This window comes from Bos indicus x Bos taurus, chromosome 15, assembly GCF_003369695.1.
Source record: "Bos indicus x Bos taurus breed Angus x Brahman F1 hybrid chromosome 15, Bos_hybrid_MaternalHap_v2.0, whole genome shotgun sequence".
In the NCBI taxonomy this organism is placed as follows: Eukaryota; Metazoa; Chordata; class Mammalia; order Artiodactyla; family Bovidae; genus Bos; species Bos indicus x Bos taurus.
The window spans coordinates 25,777,578-25,795,756 of NC_040090.1; the positions used below are offsets into that span (position 1 = coordinate 25,777,578).

The 18,179-nt window shown below is 37.0% G+C and overlaps 1 protein-coding gene across 1 annotated transcript; it reads left to right on the forward strand.

Annotated features, from left to right (window-relative positions):
• Window positions 1–7,347: 7,347 nt before the first annotated feature.
• LIN7C (lin-7 homolog C, crumbs cell polarity complex component) lies at window positions 7,348–17,877 on the forward strand. The gene is made up of 5 exons (XM_027562792.1): window positions 7,348–7,450; window positions 10,563–10,681; window positions 10,936–11,007; window positions 13,024–13,233; window positions 14,004–17,877. The coding sequence occupies exons 1-5, from the start codon at window positions 7,414–7,416 to the stop codon at window positions 14,157–14,159; spliced, it is 594 nt and encodes a 197-aa protein (XP_027418593.1). The 5' UTR covers window positions 7,348–7,413; the 3' UTR covers window positions 14,160–17,877.
• Window positions 17,878–18,179: the final 302 nt, after the last annotated feature.

Below are 18,179 nucleotides of genomic sequence, written 5' to 3' on the forward strand. Positions count from 1 at the left end.
TCCTCTTTTACCTTCATCAAGAGGCTGTTAAGTGGTAATCGGGACATATTTGCAGACTTGATGTGATAAAGGCTGTAGTCCCTAACTAGCCGTTTGATAGACACATCAGTTGAAAGATTGAGAAGCTAATTATTCTCATGCTGTTTTGCAAAGTTCTGTCCATACCTAACAAGTTATAAGAAGTTTTACAAACAATGGATTCTGGAGAGTTTGGGGGATTTTTTGTTCGTTTGTTTGTTTTTATGTCTTCACATTTTGGAATGGTTTGTGATTGAATAAATGTTAATTTTCAGACTCAATTTTCGCTAACATAGTAATGTGGTTAATTTCAATGAAAATTTTAGTTTAAGTCCGTTTGCTGACTAAATGATTTTTCAAAGCTTAAGTGTAAATATAAAGTAGTGGGCCAAATCATAAAACATAGTGCTTCAGTAAATGCCGGTAGAAAGCATTTCTGGATTGTTTCGTTTGTGTAGATTTCATTGTCCAAATTGCTTGAGGGTTCCTTGAGAGTAGGAGCACATCTGGCCTTTTCTCTCATAGCACTTGCTGAGTAAATTATTTTGAATTAATTAATTAATTGAATTAATTATAAATTTTCTAATGGGAAAAAAACAATCTATCAACCTAGAATATTCCAGGAACTAAGTTTAAAGTTGAGTTTTAAAAGTTGTGGAACGGTTTGGCAAATTTTCCAGCCCAGGGGTCCCCAACCTCTGGATCTAATGCCTGATAATTAGAGGTGCAGCTGATGTAATAATAATATAGACTGCACAATAAATGTAATGCCCTTGAATCATCTCAAAACCACTCCCCACCCCTCAGTCTGGAAAAATCGTCTTCCACAAAACTTGTCTTGGTGCCGAAATGGTTGGGGACCTTTGTTCTAGAGGCTTATCCCAGCATTCTTTTTCCTCTTTTTCCTGAGGGGACAAAGTTGAGATTTTTAACTGGGCCCTTTGTCATTCAAAATAAAATACTTGCCCCAAATTACATATTTCTGGATTTCTTTTACTTACTTTAAATGCACAGCTATTTTGAAGTTTTGTGTTTATATGCAGCTGCACCTATAATAACTAATACATATTCAATTGTAATTCAACAATACTTTTGAATAACTACTATGCATTAGTTCAGTTGTTCTCAGGAAAGAGAACACATTACAAAAACCACCAAATACAAATGTTCCTTTTGTACTTGAGACTTTCTGAATCAAAATTTATGTGATTAAAAAAAAAAAAAATTTATGTGATAGGCCTCTGACATTGAAAAAAAAATATATATATACACATACACATATTCATCCACACTGTTATACATATTATAAATTAGCTAAATTAGATGGCATGAATAAAGATATTATTTATATATAATATATAGTAAGTAAATATGTATATGAATAGTTGTTCATAGTATTCTCTTTACTCTTTTTTAAGGTTAATGGTAATGTTCCCTCTTTTATTCTTGATTTTAGTAATTTAAATCTTCTCTCATTTTCTCCTGATCAGTCTACCTAAAGGTCTGTCAACATTCTTGATCTTTGCAAGGAGCCAAATTTTCATTTATTTTTCTCATGTATATATACATATATATATATATATATACACACACACACACACAAATACACACACACACATATACATGAACACATATGTGTGTATATGTGTATATTTTTAATTCTCTAATGTTTATTTTTCTTTCCTTCTACTTATTTTGGATTTAGTTTGCTCTTCATTTTTGAACCTCTTAAGAGAAAAGGTTAGGTTTTGATTTCAGGTCTTTCTTCATTTTTAACATAAGCTTTGATAGCTATAAATTTCCCTCTAAGTATTGCTTTAGCTACACAACAGATGTACTTTTTTAAAAGCCGTGCAGATAATTCTGATGTGCTAACTTGGTATTTTTTTGCCAACATAAATTTTTGTTTTTCCATCTCCCAGCAGGGTTGCTGACTCTGTGTCCACAAAGCTTTTCTTATAAAGCAAAATGTCTTGGTTTTGGTTTGATTTTGAGTATGCTTGCAGCTCAAAGATTTGTTTTCAGAGACTGATCAAAAACGTAAGGGCATGTTTGTTTTCACTGATCTTGTCTGTGAAGTGAAGATTTAGGTTATATAGGACCTTCTTACAAAGCCCTTTTAGTTGGAATTTTCCTTCCCAGCTTGTATTTCTAGAGTTTATTCTTGGCAGCCCTGACACAATGTTTATGTCATCTGAGCAGAGGTCAGCTAATAGTGAGAGCTTCCTGTGCTACCATAAATCCTCTCCCCTGGCCTCTGTACTTTGTTATTTGCCTTTCTTTGTCCATAATTTGGCAGCATTATCACCCAGTCCACGTGACAAGTGACATCATTGCTATAATGAGAATTCCAAGCAGCACCACTGGATCTAAGCCCATCTGTGTGCTTGCTCCCACACTTGAGAAAACAAATTCCAAATTCATTCAGCATGCCGGTGCCATTTAGTCACTGTGACATATCCCAAATTTTGGACTCTATGCAAAAACCGATCTGTGCCCACAAAATTAATCATGGAACACATTTTATGACGTTTGACAACAACTTAAAAGGTTCTTATCTTTGGCAGGTGGCTCTGCCAATCTGCAAGTATGTGCACGACAAATTCTGAACAATATAGTGTGTGCCTGAAAATACATCGTGCAGGATGCATACCCTGGAGAGGGCCAGAGTGAGTCCAAACAATTCTGAAGTCTGTCTCAGTGACACATAAGCCAGACTGATGTCTTGTGAAGGAAGGATGATGGCCTTAGGTACACATAGAACGCCAAAGAAAAGGCAACAGCTCATGTGCCAGTAAATGCTGAGAACATTGGCACAATTGCCTGTGTTGGCAGGACCAAGAGTGAGATGGCTAATTTAAGCGACAAGATCCTGGCAAACAGATTTATTTAGGGCAAGGGTGCGTCAGGAAGATGCCAGAAAAATGCATCAATCTGTGCCTTTACATGTACTGTAGAGTGATGATGAAACAACTGACATTAAAAAAAGTAAACCCTTACACTTTAATATAATCTGCAACTCATTCTAATAACAAGTAGGGTTTACCTTAGATTTCTGGTACTCTGAGATGGGGCTTTTGTGTTCTGAGCTAAGATCTGTGACCAAGAAAAATTCCCTTCTAAAGGTATTCTTGAAGAGATTTCCCCATATTGTGGTGTTTAATTGATTAGACCAAGTGTTTTCATATATTGTTTATTTAAAATGCAAGCTATTTCACATATGACACTTTACATTCACTTCAAATAAAGAAAGCCATTTGTCTAAAATTGTACTTTTCTGAAGTGTGTATTATAGAAACTCAGTTGGAAAAAGAAAGAAAACTGAGACTTTAATTGTACCTATAGAAGCCTGAATAGGTCCTTTTATGTAAGAGTAATGTTTTACTCTGTAATAAGATGTAACTCTTTTAAATATGTATTCTATATGGTAGTGCCTGCTGCTAAGTTGCTTCAGTCATGTCCGACTCTGTGCAACCCCAGACACAGCAGCCCACCAGGCTCCCCCATCCCTGGGATTCTCCAGGCAAGAACACTGGAGTGGGTTGCCATTGCCTTCTCCATTGCATGAAAGTGAAAAGTGAAAGTGAAGTCGCTCAGTCGTGTCCAACCTATTTGTATACAATTCAACAGGCAATGAAATAGTAAAACCTTCCACTGGGAGTGTCTGACCTCCTCATACTACTTTCTACTCTCCTACGTTCCCCGGATGGCCTCCCATCCCCAATGTTCCCACCCACTCCAGTTTTCTCTTGATTGATGCTGTCTTAGTACATTCTTCTTGCAGTGTCTTAAGAAAGTTCTTACACCTACAATCTACTTAGGACTTTCATTTCTTATACAAACATGATATTTGCATAATTTAGCTTTCACTGGGATTTGTCTAGACTCAGACTTCCTATTCTAATTTGAGTGTTCCTCTTCATCTATGAGACAGGAAGTAATGTGAGCAAGCAACAGGTGATGAAGAGTGCTTCCACAGAAGAGTAATTCTTGATTAGGAAGCTGGCTGATTTAATAATCTAGCAGAACCGTAAGAACAAAAGCAGGTCTGCCTCCTTCGAGTTGCAGAACAGTGATCAGTCTTCTTTTCGGTAAAGTGAAGCAGTTGGAACTCTCTAGACCTCTCCTAACTCTAAATCTCAAAGGTATATAATTAGGGAAGGATATTTTAGGAGAACTCGCCTCACATATTAACTGATCTTTTCATTTACTTTGTGTGTTGAATATAAATGTGTTAATTAATTTGAATCATAGTTTCTCCACTCAGAAGTAGCTTCTAATACTTTTTCTTCCTTACCTATGCTTCAAATAATTAGCAATCTGTAGTGTTCTGAGTCCCAATTCTTTAGAATGTGACTTTTTATTCTTTTCATTCTCTCTGAAAATTTTGAGGATCTTCTACTTATCCCTGGAATTCAGAAATTTTATAATGATTATATTAAGAAATTACCAAGGGTAGGCAATCATTCAAAAGGAACAAAGCAAACAATCCACAATTCCAGTTCATAAGACTAGTTCCTATTCCTGCTAATCAGTGTGTGTGTATCTTTATGTGTGTATGTGTGTGTGTGCGCGCATGCTCAGTCATGCCCTGCTCTTTGTGATCCCATGGACTGTAACCTGCCAGGCTCCTCTGTCCATGGGATTTTCCAGGCAAGAATACTGGAGCAGGTTGCCATTTCCTTCTGCAGAGGATCTTCCATACAGAGGGACTGAACCTGCGTCTCTTGCATCTCCTTCATTGGCAGGCAGATTCTTTACCACTAGTGCCACCTGGAAAACCCCTGCCAATCCGAGTAGAACCTCACAATTCATGTGGCATGAGGTAAAGAGCTTAGAAGGGTATTTATTTCCTCAGAGGTGGAACACAATGAGCCCTTCACAAAAGACTGAACTGGTTCCATTTAACAAAGCTTAAAATTAAGCCTCAAAAAACAAAATTATTTTTAAGTGTCCCATCTACATTTCAAAACAAATCTCAAAAAATATTTACACAAATATAAAAATATCTAGCTCCCCCAAATGTAAAATTCACAATGGTTAGCCTTACTTATTTAGTGAGTTACCAATCATGCAAGAGGCAAGAAATTATGGGCTTCCTAGGTTTGGCTAGTGGAAAAAGAATCTGCCTGACAAAGCAGGAGATGCAACAGATGAGGGTTCAATCCCTGGGTCAGGAAGATCCCTGGAGGAGGGCATGGCAACCCACTCCAGTGTTCTTGTATGGAGAATCTCATGGACAGAAGGCTGTGGTCCACAGGACCACGAAGAGCTGGACACAACTGAAGCAACTTAGTATGCATGCATAAGCCATAATTAAGAGAAAAATCAATAGAAATAGCACAGATGACAGACTTACAGACAAAGACATTAAAACTGTCATTATAATTTTATTCTGTATGTTCAAGAAGCTAGAGGAAATATTGAGCATGTTAAGTGAGTACATGGAAAATGCACACACACACACACACCCCTAAATCAAACTGCTGAAGATAAAAAAGACAAATATCTGAGATGAAAAATGAGCTAGATGGGGTTAAGAGAATATTTTATGTTGAAAAAAAGGAAACAGAAACCCTGAAAAGCTAAAATGAACAGAGTATTAATGAGCTGTAAACAATGTCAGGCATGGGAATATACATGTAAATAGAGTTATCAAAGGAGAGGAGCTAGAGAATGGAAGAAAAGAAAATCTTTGATTGTCTGCATTTGTCTTTCTCCATATACCATATAGCATTCTTAGTGCCTAGCAAGGTGTCTGATAGACATTAAACATTTAATAAACATTTGTTGAACATTGGTGACAACAAGTAACAACAATAAATAAGAAATAAATATGTGAATACTTTTGCAGGCTATAAGGGCCATTAGGAACCAATAAGGAGAAGAGGATGGAGAAAGGGAAGCTTAGTAGAAGTGACATGTCTTCATAGCCCTGGAGGATGGGTTCAGTCTGAGGATGTATATAGCCTAGAGGGCCAGAGGAGATGGGGAAGGGTGATCCATTTAAGAAAACAGAAATGAAGACTTGGAAACAAGAAGAAACATGGTTTTGAATATTCCTCCTCTACTCGAGTGTCTACTCCATTTGAGGGATAAAGAGAAATTAGGTTAGACAGATGAGTTAGGCTCACAGTACACAAAGCTTTGGGCTTCCCAAGCAGTGCAGTAGTAAAGAATCTGCACGCCAACGCAAGAGACACAAGAGACATGGGTTTGATTACCGGGTCCCAAGGATCCCCTGGAGTAGGAAATGGCAACTTGTCCCAGTATTCTTGCCTGGAAAATTTCGTGGACAGAGAAGCCTGGCAGGCTACAGTCCATGGGCCCGAAAAGAGTTGGACACGAATGAGCACACACACAATTTTAGAAACAGGAAACAAAGGTAGAAGCCACTGAAAAATTTCAAGGGGAAAACAAAAAGTGTGATGGCAGCATTCATGATGGACTAGAAGAAAATATTACATTGAATGGAAACAGTGGATGGGGGCATCTAGGAAGTTGTTAAAACAATCCTGTCATGAACTGTTGAAAAGCTGTTTGTGAAAGCACCCAACTAACTGATTATCAGCATAGACTAGCACTCGAATAAATGTGAGTGGACTCTAAATATTGGGCAAATTAATATTTCACTTAAGGACTAAAGCTTTCTTGGTCAAGAAAATTTAAAGTGGCCCTAAGAATCTATAATGTATTAAGAATATTACTTAATTCCTAATTCGTCATTTTAGGGGCTTCCCTGGTGGCTCAGTGGTAAAGAATCCAACGGCCAATGCAGGAAGCTGCAGGTTCCATCACTGGGTCGAGGAGATCCCCTGAAGAAATGGCAACCCACTCCAGTATTCTTGACTGGAAAATCCCATAGACAGAGGAGCCTGGTGGTCTAGCGTCCATGGAATTGCAAATAGTTGAACAGGACTGAGCAACTAACCACCACCCAATTTCATTGCTTAAGAATGTTAAGAACTCAGACACAGAACTTCTATGTACGACAGAGGGATAAACTGAGGCCAAAAAAACGATAAGTGAGCACTCCAAGTTCACAGGGCCCTGAACAGTCAAGCTGGAACTAGAGGCCAAACTCTACCTTGTGAAACCAAGGGTTCCAAGGGAAAAGAATATGGCTCGAATCCCAGGAATGGGGCAAGAGTCGGGAAAGGGACTCTTTTCAACTATACCTGGCCGAGGGATTTCAAAATCTTAAGACTGCTGAAGTGCAGCACAAGACAGGCCTCGGAAGCCCACGACCCATACACTCTACCTCGGGAAGACTCACGAGGTCCAGAGCCACCTCTCGCGCTCTCGCGATACCTGCTCCCGGCTCCGCTAGGCCCCGCCCCTCCACCGCAGCCCCTCTGCCGTCACTTCCTGTGGGTCTGCAGGCAGAGGGAGAAGATGGCGGCCCTAGGGGAGCCCGTGCGACTGGAGAGGGGTGAGTGGGGCCGAGCCTGGGACCGACGTGGGCGGAGGAGGTAGGGGAGTGCCTTGTCGTCCAAGGGGGCGAGTGGGCCAAGCTCCGAGACCCCGAACCAGGCTTTCCCTCGCGCTGGCGCCTGTGGCCACCGATGTCGATGCGCCGGGCCCGGGGAGGGGGCTTGACGCTCTTGACTGATCCTGAGACCCCTTCTGTGTTCACACGGACTATCCCGGAGCACAGCATAGTTTACGACCACCTGTCTGCATTCGCAGACATACGCTGTACACTCGCTCCCGGGATGGTCACGGCCTGCTTTGCGTTCAGAGACGTGTCAAGCTGAGCAAATATCCCACGCCCAGTTCAGACAGGCTACACGCCCTGCCCGTATTGACACGTTCATACACAGTGTTCCCGCCTTCACTCACCCAGCCTTGACACGCAGCGCGTTCCCACCAAACCCCCTCTCATTTATGCACAAATGCCATCATTACTTCCACCACAACCTCGCTTGTATACGTACTGGGGATATTTCCTGCCTGTGGTGCCCCTCCCGGGTACGGGGAAGGTGCTTTATAAACAATCCTTCTGCTGTGGTTCTGGAAAGAAGGTTGCATAACTAGAAGGAATAGTGATTGTAAATTACGGTAAAGTGCAGCATTATTCTTCATCACAAATCCTATGATTGCTAACTGGTTGATTGCTTCCTTTTTAGAGCTGTCAAGGAAAATAAAACCTGTTCGCTAAGTAATTAAAAACCGAAAAGCCAGTGAAGTAAAAGACTATGAGCCTAAAAGCGTACTGTTGCAGTTTTTTAGCATTCCACTATTCCCCAAATTCTTTATTTCATATAATTTCAAGTATACGTTTGACACATCTGTATTAGAAATTATCAGTAAGAGTCAAAAAGTAAAACTAGACATTTTGAGTACTAGTAGTAAACAAAGTATAAGATGGAGATTGACAGTATCTTTAAATATTAACATTTGCATTTACAGTCTGAATATTTAAGTAGCTTCTGCTCTAAGAAGGGATACATTTTTAGAATTGAATTTTGGAGTCTTTCCTCATACCTTTACACAGACCCATGCACATTTAACATTATTTATTCCTTGTGGTATTCACTATTTGTAAGTCTCTTTACAAGTAATGTTTTCCTCCAGCCCACCAGACCATTAATTAAAGTATCATTTTGACAGAGCAGCAGCTTACTCTGGGAAGATTTGCTAAGTTAGGCCTAAGCCTGTGACATGTTCTTCCAAGCACAATGACACTGTGCTTTGTAGATGGAAACAGATTTGTCTGGTGTTAACTGGAGTAGGTGTTTTTCTTTGGAAACTAGTTGTAGAATTCTAACATGTTGGCAGTCTTTTGTATTGTTAAGTGCAGTACAAAGTGTGAAGCTTCACCTCTGGCATTTAGTTTTGGTAGTCAGGGCTTTTTGTTTTTTCCTGTTTCAGAGTTCATTTCAGTTCCACAGTAAGAGGGCTCAGAACCTGAGGATAAGCTATTAGTGGATGTCATTTAGCAGGATAAGAAAGATTACATCCACTCTGATTCTTAGCATTCTGTTTAACAGATTCTATTAAGAAACTGTCCCAGCAATCCTATAGTATAAAATTAGTTCATATGATCAAGATCCTGAATGCCTTCAAAGACATTGAAACAAGATTTAGTGGAACACATTTGAGAACATACTGGGTACAGTTTAGGTTCGGTAAAGGATATTTTACTTTTTCAATTTTTTGTTAGTTGGAAATTTTCATATAGCTTGTATATTATAATTTTGTAGGTCAGAATATTTGGTGAACCAGCACTCCCCATTCACCAGCTATTCTGATGGTGGGAGATGAGAATGGGGAAAGTTTTTTTCCCCTGCATTGGATTAACATCAGTTTAAGCTTCTATTACCTGAAATTGAAAAATCTACTTCTTTCTTCACTACATTTATTCCCAATTTTCCAGCTGCAAACAAAGACAGCCATACTGGTTCTATAAAGAGAAAAGTTGAATCCTTTAGTATAATAGGAAATTTGGAATTTCTTCCACTTAAGACAAGAGGAGGGAAGGAACTTTAGAATAAGTACTCTAGTCCCCTGTGGTACAAAAACCGTTAAAAAAATCAGGGGAGAAATAGTATGAAACATGACTGAATCTTGTAAAAGTTTCTTAATTTGTAAATCACTTCCTGATAACTTCCCAATGAGAACTGCCTAACAGGCTTAATATATTTCTATAAAAGTGTAGAACATCTTAATGTTTCTTATTAATTGGTGCTAATGTAACATAACATTTATGCTTGCCACATGCCAGGCTCTTACCATGTTTTTTTTTTGATTGGTCATGTAATTCTTATAAAGGAGATACTGTTATTTCCATTTTATAGTGGAAAACAGACACAAGGAGTTTAAGTTTACTTGCCTAAGATCACCCAGCTGTTACTGATACCAGACTCACAAACTAATTGCTTTGTATTTTGTAAACATGTATTTGACTGAGCTTGTCTTAATTAAAACACTGTGTGATGATCCTAAGTTGAAAGCAGACCAGTTAATTTTACTCATTTGTATCGTTGTTTTAAATTGCTGTTCCTGCCAGTAACTAACTGCACATGTTACTGAAGAGTTTTTGTATGTACATATACATTAAGTTTTCTTTTGGGAAATAGTGACTTCGTTAGCACATGGCGTTTTATACTGCTCAGCACTTTGGTTACTAATGATGGTAGGTAAATTTTTATTGACTAGGTAGCTTCTGATAATGCTGTCAGCTTTTCTCAAGTACTACAGTCTTCATGTGTCTGTCACATTTGAGTTCCAGTTCTTTCCTGTGATGTTTAGGACTTTATATTTGTTTTCCTGTGTCTCTTAAAGATACGTTTTTTCAGATTTTATGCATGTTCAACATCAGTTTTTCTTCCTAATCTGCTGTGAAATTTAACGTTCTTCTCAGGCTTTACATTCCCACCCTCCATACATGAACCCCCACACACACAAGTTCATACTCTTAGGCTTTTTTTTCCTCTGTGTTCTATATATTTCTTGTTAGCCATTGAGGAATAAATCCCAAATGCTGCACTGTTACAGAGGCATTTAGAGAAAATTATCTATTGGTGTGTGTTTAACTCTAGATATTTGTAGAGCAATTGAATTGTTGGAAAAACTGCAAAGAAGTGGCGAGGTACCACCACAGAAACTTCAGGCTCTACAAAGAGTCCTTCAGAGTGAATTCTGCAATGCTGTAAGAGAGGTAAGTAAATGGGATTAAAGTTGACAATAAACTTGTGTTATTTAGGGTAAGATAACATTCTCAAATTTGGGTTTGTAGTTTCTTAAAGTTAACTTTAGAACCCACCCCTCTCATTTTTGGAATTTCTAACAAAAAAACATGGTACAAAGATGCATAACTTTTTCTGAAATTTTGACACATTCATTAACTTTAAAAAGAACTCAAGCGTGTTATGTTTTGAGATTTAACATCACAGTGATAACTGGGTTTTGCAGGTATATGAACATGTCTACGAGACTGTGGACATCAGTAGCAGTCCTGAAGTGAGAGCTAATGCAACTGCAAAGGTACATTTTTTTCATTTACTGAAAGTGAGAGGATGCATCACATATTAGAGATTTAAAATGTGAAGTTATTAGTTTCATAATACTTATTTTAAAAACTAACAAATAGTACCTTTCAAGTTACACTAAACTTGATTACTGAAAAGTAGGACTTTTTAATTGGCTTTACAAAACATATTTTATGCAGTCTAGATGATACATTAAAATATATTTACACACAAATAACATATATAATATGTGGTTGCTGTAAGTAATATATATATCATTATGTAAATATTCATCAAAATTCTGAGGTATGGATTATTAGTCTTATTTTATTGGTGAGGAAGCATCAAATTAGATTACTTGCTTCAAATCACACAAATAGTAAATGGTAGATCTGAGGTACTCCCCTATGTTGCCATTCACTTTCTCCTTAACCTTAACTCTGCAAATAGGAGGTTACCTCCTCAGAGCTACAGGTGGCAGGTTTTATGTATTTTTCTGTACCAGTGTTTTCCTCAAAGAATTCAAGCATTGGTCTCTGTTCATCATATGTGGTGGTGATGGTTCAGTCACTAAGTTGTGTCTGACTCTTTACAACCCCATGGATTACAGCATACCAGGCTTCTCTGTCCTCCTCTATCTCTCCGAGTTTACTCAGATTCATGTCCTTTGAAGCGATGATGCTCTCTAGCCATCTCATCGTATGTGGGTTAGAATAAGTTACTGTTAGTAGTAAGTGGCTTAGACTGAAACTAGTCATTAGCAGGTAACTATTCATTGATAGTTAACTGGTTCACAAAAGGCAATATTGGATTCTCTGTTGAGTCATGTGGGTATTGTTTGACAGAGTGGGAAAAAACAATTAAAACTTGGGTTTAATTCCTGACTTTCACAGCCTCCTGAACTTCTGAACCTTAGTTCCTTTATCTATAAAGTGAAGCCTCTTTAAGAGCTTAGAGTATTCAGCAAATCTTGATTTTCGCTCTTCCTTCCCCTGTTTCTCATACACCCTGATCTAATACACAAAAAAATAGTACCAGACTACTTAATTACATTTAAAAGCAAAATGAAACCCGAATTCTCAACTTTGTGTTAGAATTCCTCTGAATTAGTCTAGATTTGAAAGATGTGGCTCTGTATGTGTTAATATACAGTGCAAATAGTACAGCAGCCAGAATGCCTGCATAAAAGGACACCTGCCCACGTTCAGGTTACACACGTGGGTGGTGCCACCCCAGATCCCCCGAACATACCAGGCTGACCAGCCCCAAAGTCGGTGGCATGTGAGGAGAGGGGGTTCTCCTTGTTAGTGTGCACAGCGTTCATCTTCCTGGCAAGGCCTGCTTGCCAAGCACTGCACAGAAGTTCTGGGCACGGGAAGGACCAGGAGTGACCTGAACGACCTCAGCACTTTCTGCATAATCCCAGAGTAAGCTTTCCAGTCGTCCTCTTAAAAACACCATCTACTTAGCTTACCTTCACTGTCAGTGAATTTATGGACATTCAGACATCAAAAATACTTCAAAAGTGGTTTTTAATTTGATACTGATGTATAATTATCATCACTGTGATTCCACAGTGATAAGAGAACAGTCTTATGATTTCAGTACCTTTAGATAAACCATGAAATTTTGCTATTTTGTTTTATGTCCCTGGATATGTTTCAGTTGTTTACTGGTTTATGGTCTATGGGAACTTGAATAGAATTTATATTCTGCAATTGTGTGAAAATTGTATAAATCTTAATTATGTTGAATCTGTTCGTAGTGCTTTTCAGGTCTACTATCTCCTACTTTTCTATCATTGTATTAATTTTTGAGAGTTTGATATTGAAACTCCAACAAAAAATCTACTTAAAAAAATATGTAGTGGGACTGTATGTAACTTGGTTCTGTATTTTTCAAATCTGCTGTAAATGTGTTACCATACCCTCATAATTTAAAAAAAGAGAAGAAGAAGTGGTTTTTAAAAAGGGACATAAGAGTGAAGTAAACAAAGGTCCTATTTTTTTAAATATGTGAAATTTTCTTTCAGGCTACTGTTGCTGCATTTGCTGCCAGCGAAGGGCATTCTCATCCTCGAGTTGTTGAGCTGCCAAAAACAGAAGAAGGCCTTGGATTCAATATTATGGGAGGCAAAGAACAAAACTCTCCAATCTATATCTCTCGAATAATTCCAGGTGGAATTGCTGATAGACATGGGGGCCTCAAGCGAGGAGATCAGCTCCTTTCTGTTAATGGAGTGGTAGGGATGCATTTTATTTCTACTTGACCACTTGGGGGTGTATTTGAGTTATAGAAACAGTCGTGCCTGACTCTGTGACCCCATGGACTGCAGCCTGTCATGCTCCTCTGTCCATGGGGATTCTCTAGGCAAGAATACTGGAGTGGGTGGCCATGCCCTCCTTCAGGGGATCTTCCCAACCCAGGGATTGAACCCGGGTCTCCTGCACTGCAGGCAGATTCTTTACCGTCTGAGCCACCAAGAAAGTCAGAAGATGCAGGGAAAGACCAAGCAGCTTTGTAGTTTAGAAATCCCTTGGAAGACTCTTAGGCACTGCTCTGTAGTGGAGTGATACTTTTTGAAGCACTTTGTGTATGTTTTGCTTCTTTCCGATATAAATTAGCAGTGCTTAGTGTGATTTTTATGAAGTTATTAAGCTCTTCAGTAGTTAAGGCAGTACATTGAATCGAAAACCTCTCCTCGGTTTAACTTTATCAAATAGCAATTGCTTGATTTACTTCTGACCTAGTGAAATAATAGGGCATGTAGATTGGTATGCTAGGTATTTGTAACTTAAAAACCAGTTCCTGGACTGCAGACAGAATATGATTTAGCAGATAATTTTACACTAATTAAAGTGACAAAGCAAGATTATTTCATAGGTCTATAGTTTGAAATGCCATAACATTAACATTTTTTTACTTGTATGTGTTTTAAACGTTTTTCATTTTGAGTTACGTACAAAACCTAGATATTAATTGTGTTTGTGTCTGTGATTTGTTTTTTCGTAGAGTGTTGAAGGAGAGCATCATGAAAAAGCTGTAGAGCTGCTGAAAGCAGCGCAGGGAAAGGTTAAATTAGTAGTGCGGTATACACCCAAGGTCTTGGAAGAGATGGAGTCGCGCTTTGAAAAAATGCGATCAGCAAAACGCAGGCAACAGACCTAATGGCCGTTAAAACCTTTATATTCCATTTTGCTTTTAGCTAGAGAAGTTTTACTTGTGACCTACTGATGGCCACAATGCCAGTGATTGTAAAAACAACAACAAACTTCCCGTGAAATCCTCCTTGCCATTTTATAAATACCTATTTTAACATCATTTATGGTTCCAGAGATGCATACACTTTTTTCTGACAAGAATAAGTAAAAAGGTAGTGAGGGCAGTTCTGTCCTGCTGTTTTTACAGGCCTTTTTCAACAAATGCAGATTTTTGTCATAAAGTTGTTATAGATTTTTAAAAATGCTTTTTTAATATTAAAATGTACTTTTACATTCTTAAATCTTTTTTTAGGAAAAAAGGTTTTCTTTATTTGCTTATTTAAAAAGAACAGTTCTCCATTCTTTTTCTTTTTAACCTGTAACATTTCTTTATGCTTTTCCAAGAAATTACACATAACAGTCTCAGCAGTTCATTACACTATGAATCCATTGTTAATATCACTGCTGCATTTTGTATTTGAAACACACACACAATATAATTAATGGTAAATTATAACTCAGCACAGTGGAAGTTTTTTACTTTTATTTAAACATAATATATAATGAATATTCGTTTGTACTGATTTATAAAAGTTTTTAAACACTGATACAATCATTGCTAAAATATGTATTCTTTCACAATATTTGAGCAGTGAGGCAAGAGAATGTAATTTGATTGTTTGCATTACTGATTACATCTTTCTGTTTATATTCAACTATATCATAAATTACAAATGCAAAAAAGGTTTAGGTTTCTTTTGCAAATTTTTTAATGCTATTCATTGTTATTTAAATATATCTTATTTTTCATCCTTCCATTCCTAGAGATGAGCCAGTTAGTTTGTGATGGGATATAGCAAAGGAGAAAAAATAATACTTATAACCTCGCCAGCCTCAAGAGTTATAGCTCAATTTAAAAAATTGATACTAAGTAAGAAAAAGATATGTTTTAAGATATATAGAAATTATGATGTGATGCATTTCATAAGAATCTGCATACACTTTGTCAAAATGAGTAAGAACTGATTCACATTAAAGTTGTTATGAGAATTCTGAGATACTTTCATTTGTCCACTGGATGTCACTGTTTTACTGAAAGGCAGCTATTAGTGGATGACTGTGACTGAGGTCTTTCTAAAGGCAGAAATTGAGAGTTAAGGTTCATGTTCAGACATAACATTTGGCTGGCTGTTACAAATTTTAAGTGACAGGTGCTAGAAAGAAAATAATGGATTGAAATATATATAAGGACTTTACAATAATTATCAACCCTGTGTAAAGAGTGGGCATTTTGTGACATTCCTTCAGGAAGAATAGAAATGTGTATCTTTTTCTGCATGTTTGTGAGCACTGTGAGTCTTAAAAAGATTATTCCAGTTTTCAGTGATTTCAGAATAAAAGTCAATCAGCATTGTTATTTATCTTTTAGGTATTGAACACTGGATTGCATGGTTGAATGTGTTTTTAGTCCACTACAAAATGTGCTTGTTATTGATAGGATCATGTTGTTGAATTGTATATTTCCAAAATTAATTGATGTTTTTAAAATGTTGAGACCAAAGTAGGGTAGAAGAATTATGGACTTAATTTAAATGTAAAATTATTAGAGGTATTTGTTGTAGAGCTTTATATATTAAAGAGAGGTATTGGTGCATATAAAAACAGTAATATTATTGTTGTGCTTGTATTCTTGCATCACAGGGTAAATAAACCCTGAAGAAATCTTATTTTAGTATTGCTGCAGCTGCAGTAGCTTTTAAGGGTGTGTCAACATTTCATTATAAATTATAGCTTCCTGGTTCAGTATCTCAGCTGTTTCAGAACTTTCAGCCAAGTTAAATCTTTTTTGGTGTTGAAACTTAGTAAGTTGAGTAAGCTATTTTTTGTTTCTTCTACAGTAATCCACAATCTGTTCTTTGTGTGGGTTGGCACTTATTTATAATTTTTAAAATATGGATAGCTTAAAAGAGCCAAATACAGTAGTTTTGCTTGCTCCTGTTGAGCATGAGTAGCAGTAGTTTATTTTCTTTAATGCAGTTTTCATAGTATATCCCAGAATTTTAAATCATGACCATAGGAAAATGCAGTCATTCAGTGGCAAAGATGTATGATAGTGATTTAGTATAGTGAGGAAATGAGGGGAGTTTTCATCTTATAAACGTATGGTTTATGAACATAACTAAGACATAGTAAATAATAGATATTTGATTTGTAAATTATATCTTCCATCCCCAGTTTCCATTTATTTTTTTGGTATTTCAAAATAAGTTGACTCAGTGATTCTCAACCTTAGCTGCATATTAGAACACCCTGCAGGCCTTCAAAAAAAATAATGACACTTGAGTCTTACCCCATCCAACTAAATTGCAGTCTCTGAGGTGGGGCCAGATGCTTATTTTGTCGAAGCTTTCCAACTGGTTCTAAAGGACACCTAGGATTGAGGACCACTGTTTCCCCCTTTACGACATGCTCTAATTACACTGGACTCTGGAAATGTCAGAATAATTCAGTTTACAGCTGCTACTAAATGGCTACAAATGTAAGGGTCAGTTATATTTCTTAGTAATCTCTTTAGGAATAAAGGTACTTGGCATTCCTTATTGGGGAAGTAACTACAGCTTAACTTTTTCTTTCTTTTTTTAAATAAAATCTACCAGTAGTATAAATGTAAGTTTTTAATGTCTGTCACCTTTCTGCCCTCTTTGCCTTTAAAACTTTCAAAAATGTCTATTATTTGAGAAAGCATGTTTAAAAATTGTAGATGATATTTAATAATATTTGCATTGATAATTACGAACTGTCTTAATATGGCCATTTTATCCATTAGTATAACACTAGGTTATAGTGGCCTCATTCTTTGGGGTTTGATCATTCAGATGGGTTTTTTTTTTTTTTTTAATCGTTGTCTTCCTCTTCTAAATTTTTGAAAGTTACTTTGCTCAAGTACTTAAATAGTTTGGCTCAAGTACTTTGTTTACACTATAAGTGGATATTATAGCATTTAATAGAAGAAATGGCTATGGCTTATCTGAAAAGAATGTCAGCATGACTTGGTGTAGACTTACAAGACTATGTGTTGTGAATATTTTATTATGTGGAATGAGCATTGAAATATCAAGGACTCTGGTAATTGTGTTTCCTGAATAAATGTACGTTTATGAATTTTCTAACATATTTTGTTGTTCCTTTGCTAACAGTCTGGTTTTATACTTTTTATTGTCCAAAATGTCACTAATAGTGTTTCTTCAAAGGTTGTTGTAGTTCTATAATGATGAAATAGTGGGAAAGTGCTCGTTCATTAATTTTCAAGAACTTCCGGACTAATTTGTATATGGATATAGTTTTTAAAAGCATCAATAAACAATATGCTTCTATTTTAAGTTTGAAGTAAAGGAATATAGTAGCCAAAATAGATTTAACACTTTTTCAGTGGGTGACTTCATTTATCAATTCTGATTCTAAGGCTTACTAAATTTGTATTAGTTATATTTTGGTTCTTTGGATTTAAAAAAATATTGATGTAACTACACAATCATTGTGTTTCTGAAACATATATATACAATAACTTAAATGAGGTAAAAGCATACTCAGGTGGTTACTGGAATGAAACTTCAAATTCCTACATTTTGCTTTGCCTTTCCTAAAATATAACTGGAGAGAATAAAGATTCTGTTTTATTATTTCAAGAGGGCTGTCTGGCATGTGATTGAGAGCACAGAATCTAGAGCCTGACAACCCTGATTTGAATTGTAGATTCACCACGACTGTAACCTTCTGCGAGTTACCTTCTGTGGCTTAGTTCCTTCATCTGTCGTGTGTGGTGAGGATGCCTGTAAGTGTCATATCATGATCTGTAAAGCCCTTAGAAAACGGCCTGCATAGTAAGTGCGGTTTATGTTTGCTGTTACTTTTGTGTATGATAGCTTTAGGGTCTTATTAGCTAAAGGGAGACATTGTGGCCAAATAATTAAAATTAGCAAGTTCTTAT

Coding starts and splice junctions, on each gene's coding strand:
- LIN7C (XM_027562792.1), top strand. CDS start 7,414: ATGGCGGCCCTAGGGGAGCCCGTGCGACTGGAGAGGG. Junction 7,451..10,562: donor GCCCGTGCGACTGGAGAGGG/GTGAGTGGGGCC, acceptor GTTTAACTCTAG/ATATTTGTAGAGCAATTGAA. Junction 13,234..14,003: donor TCCTTTCTGTTAATGGAGTG/GTAGGGATGCAT, acceptor GTTTTTTCGTAG/AGTGTTGAAGGAGAGCATCA.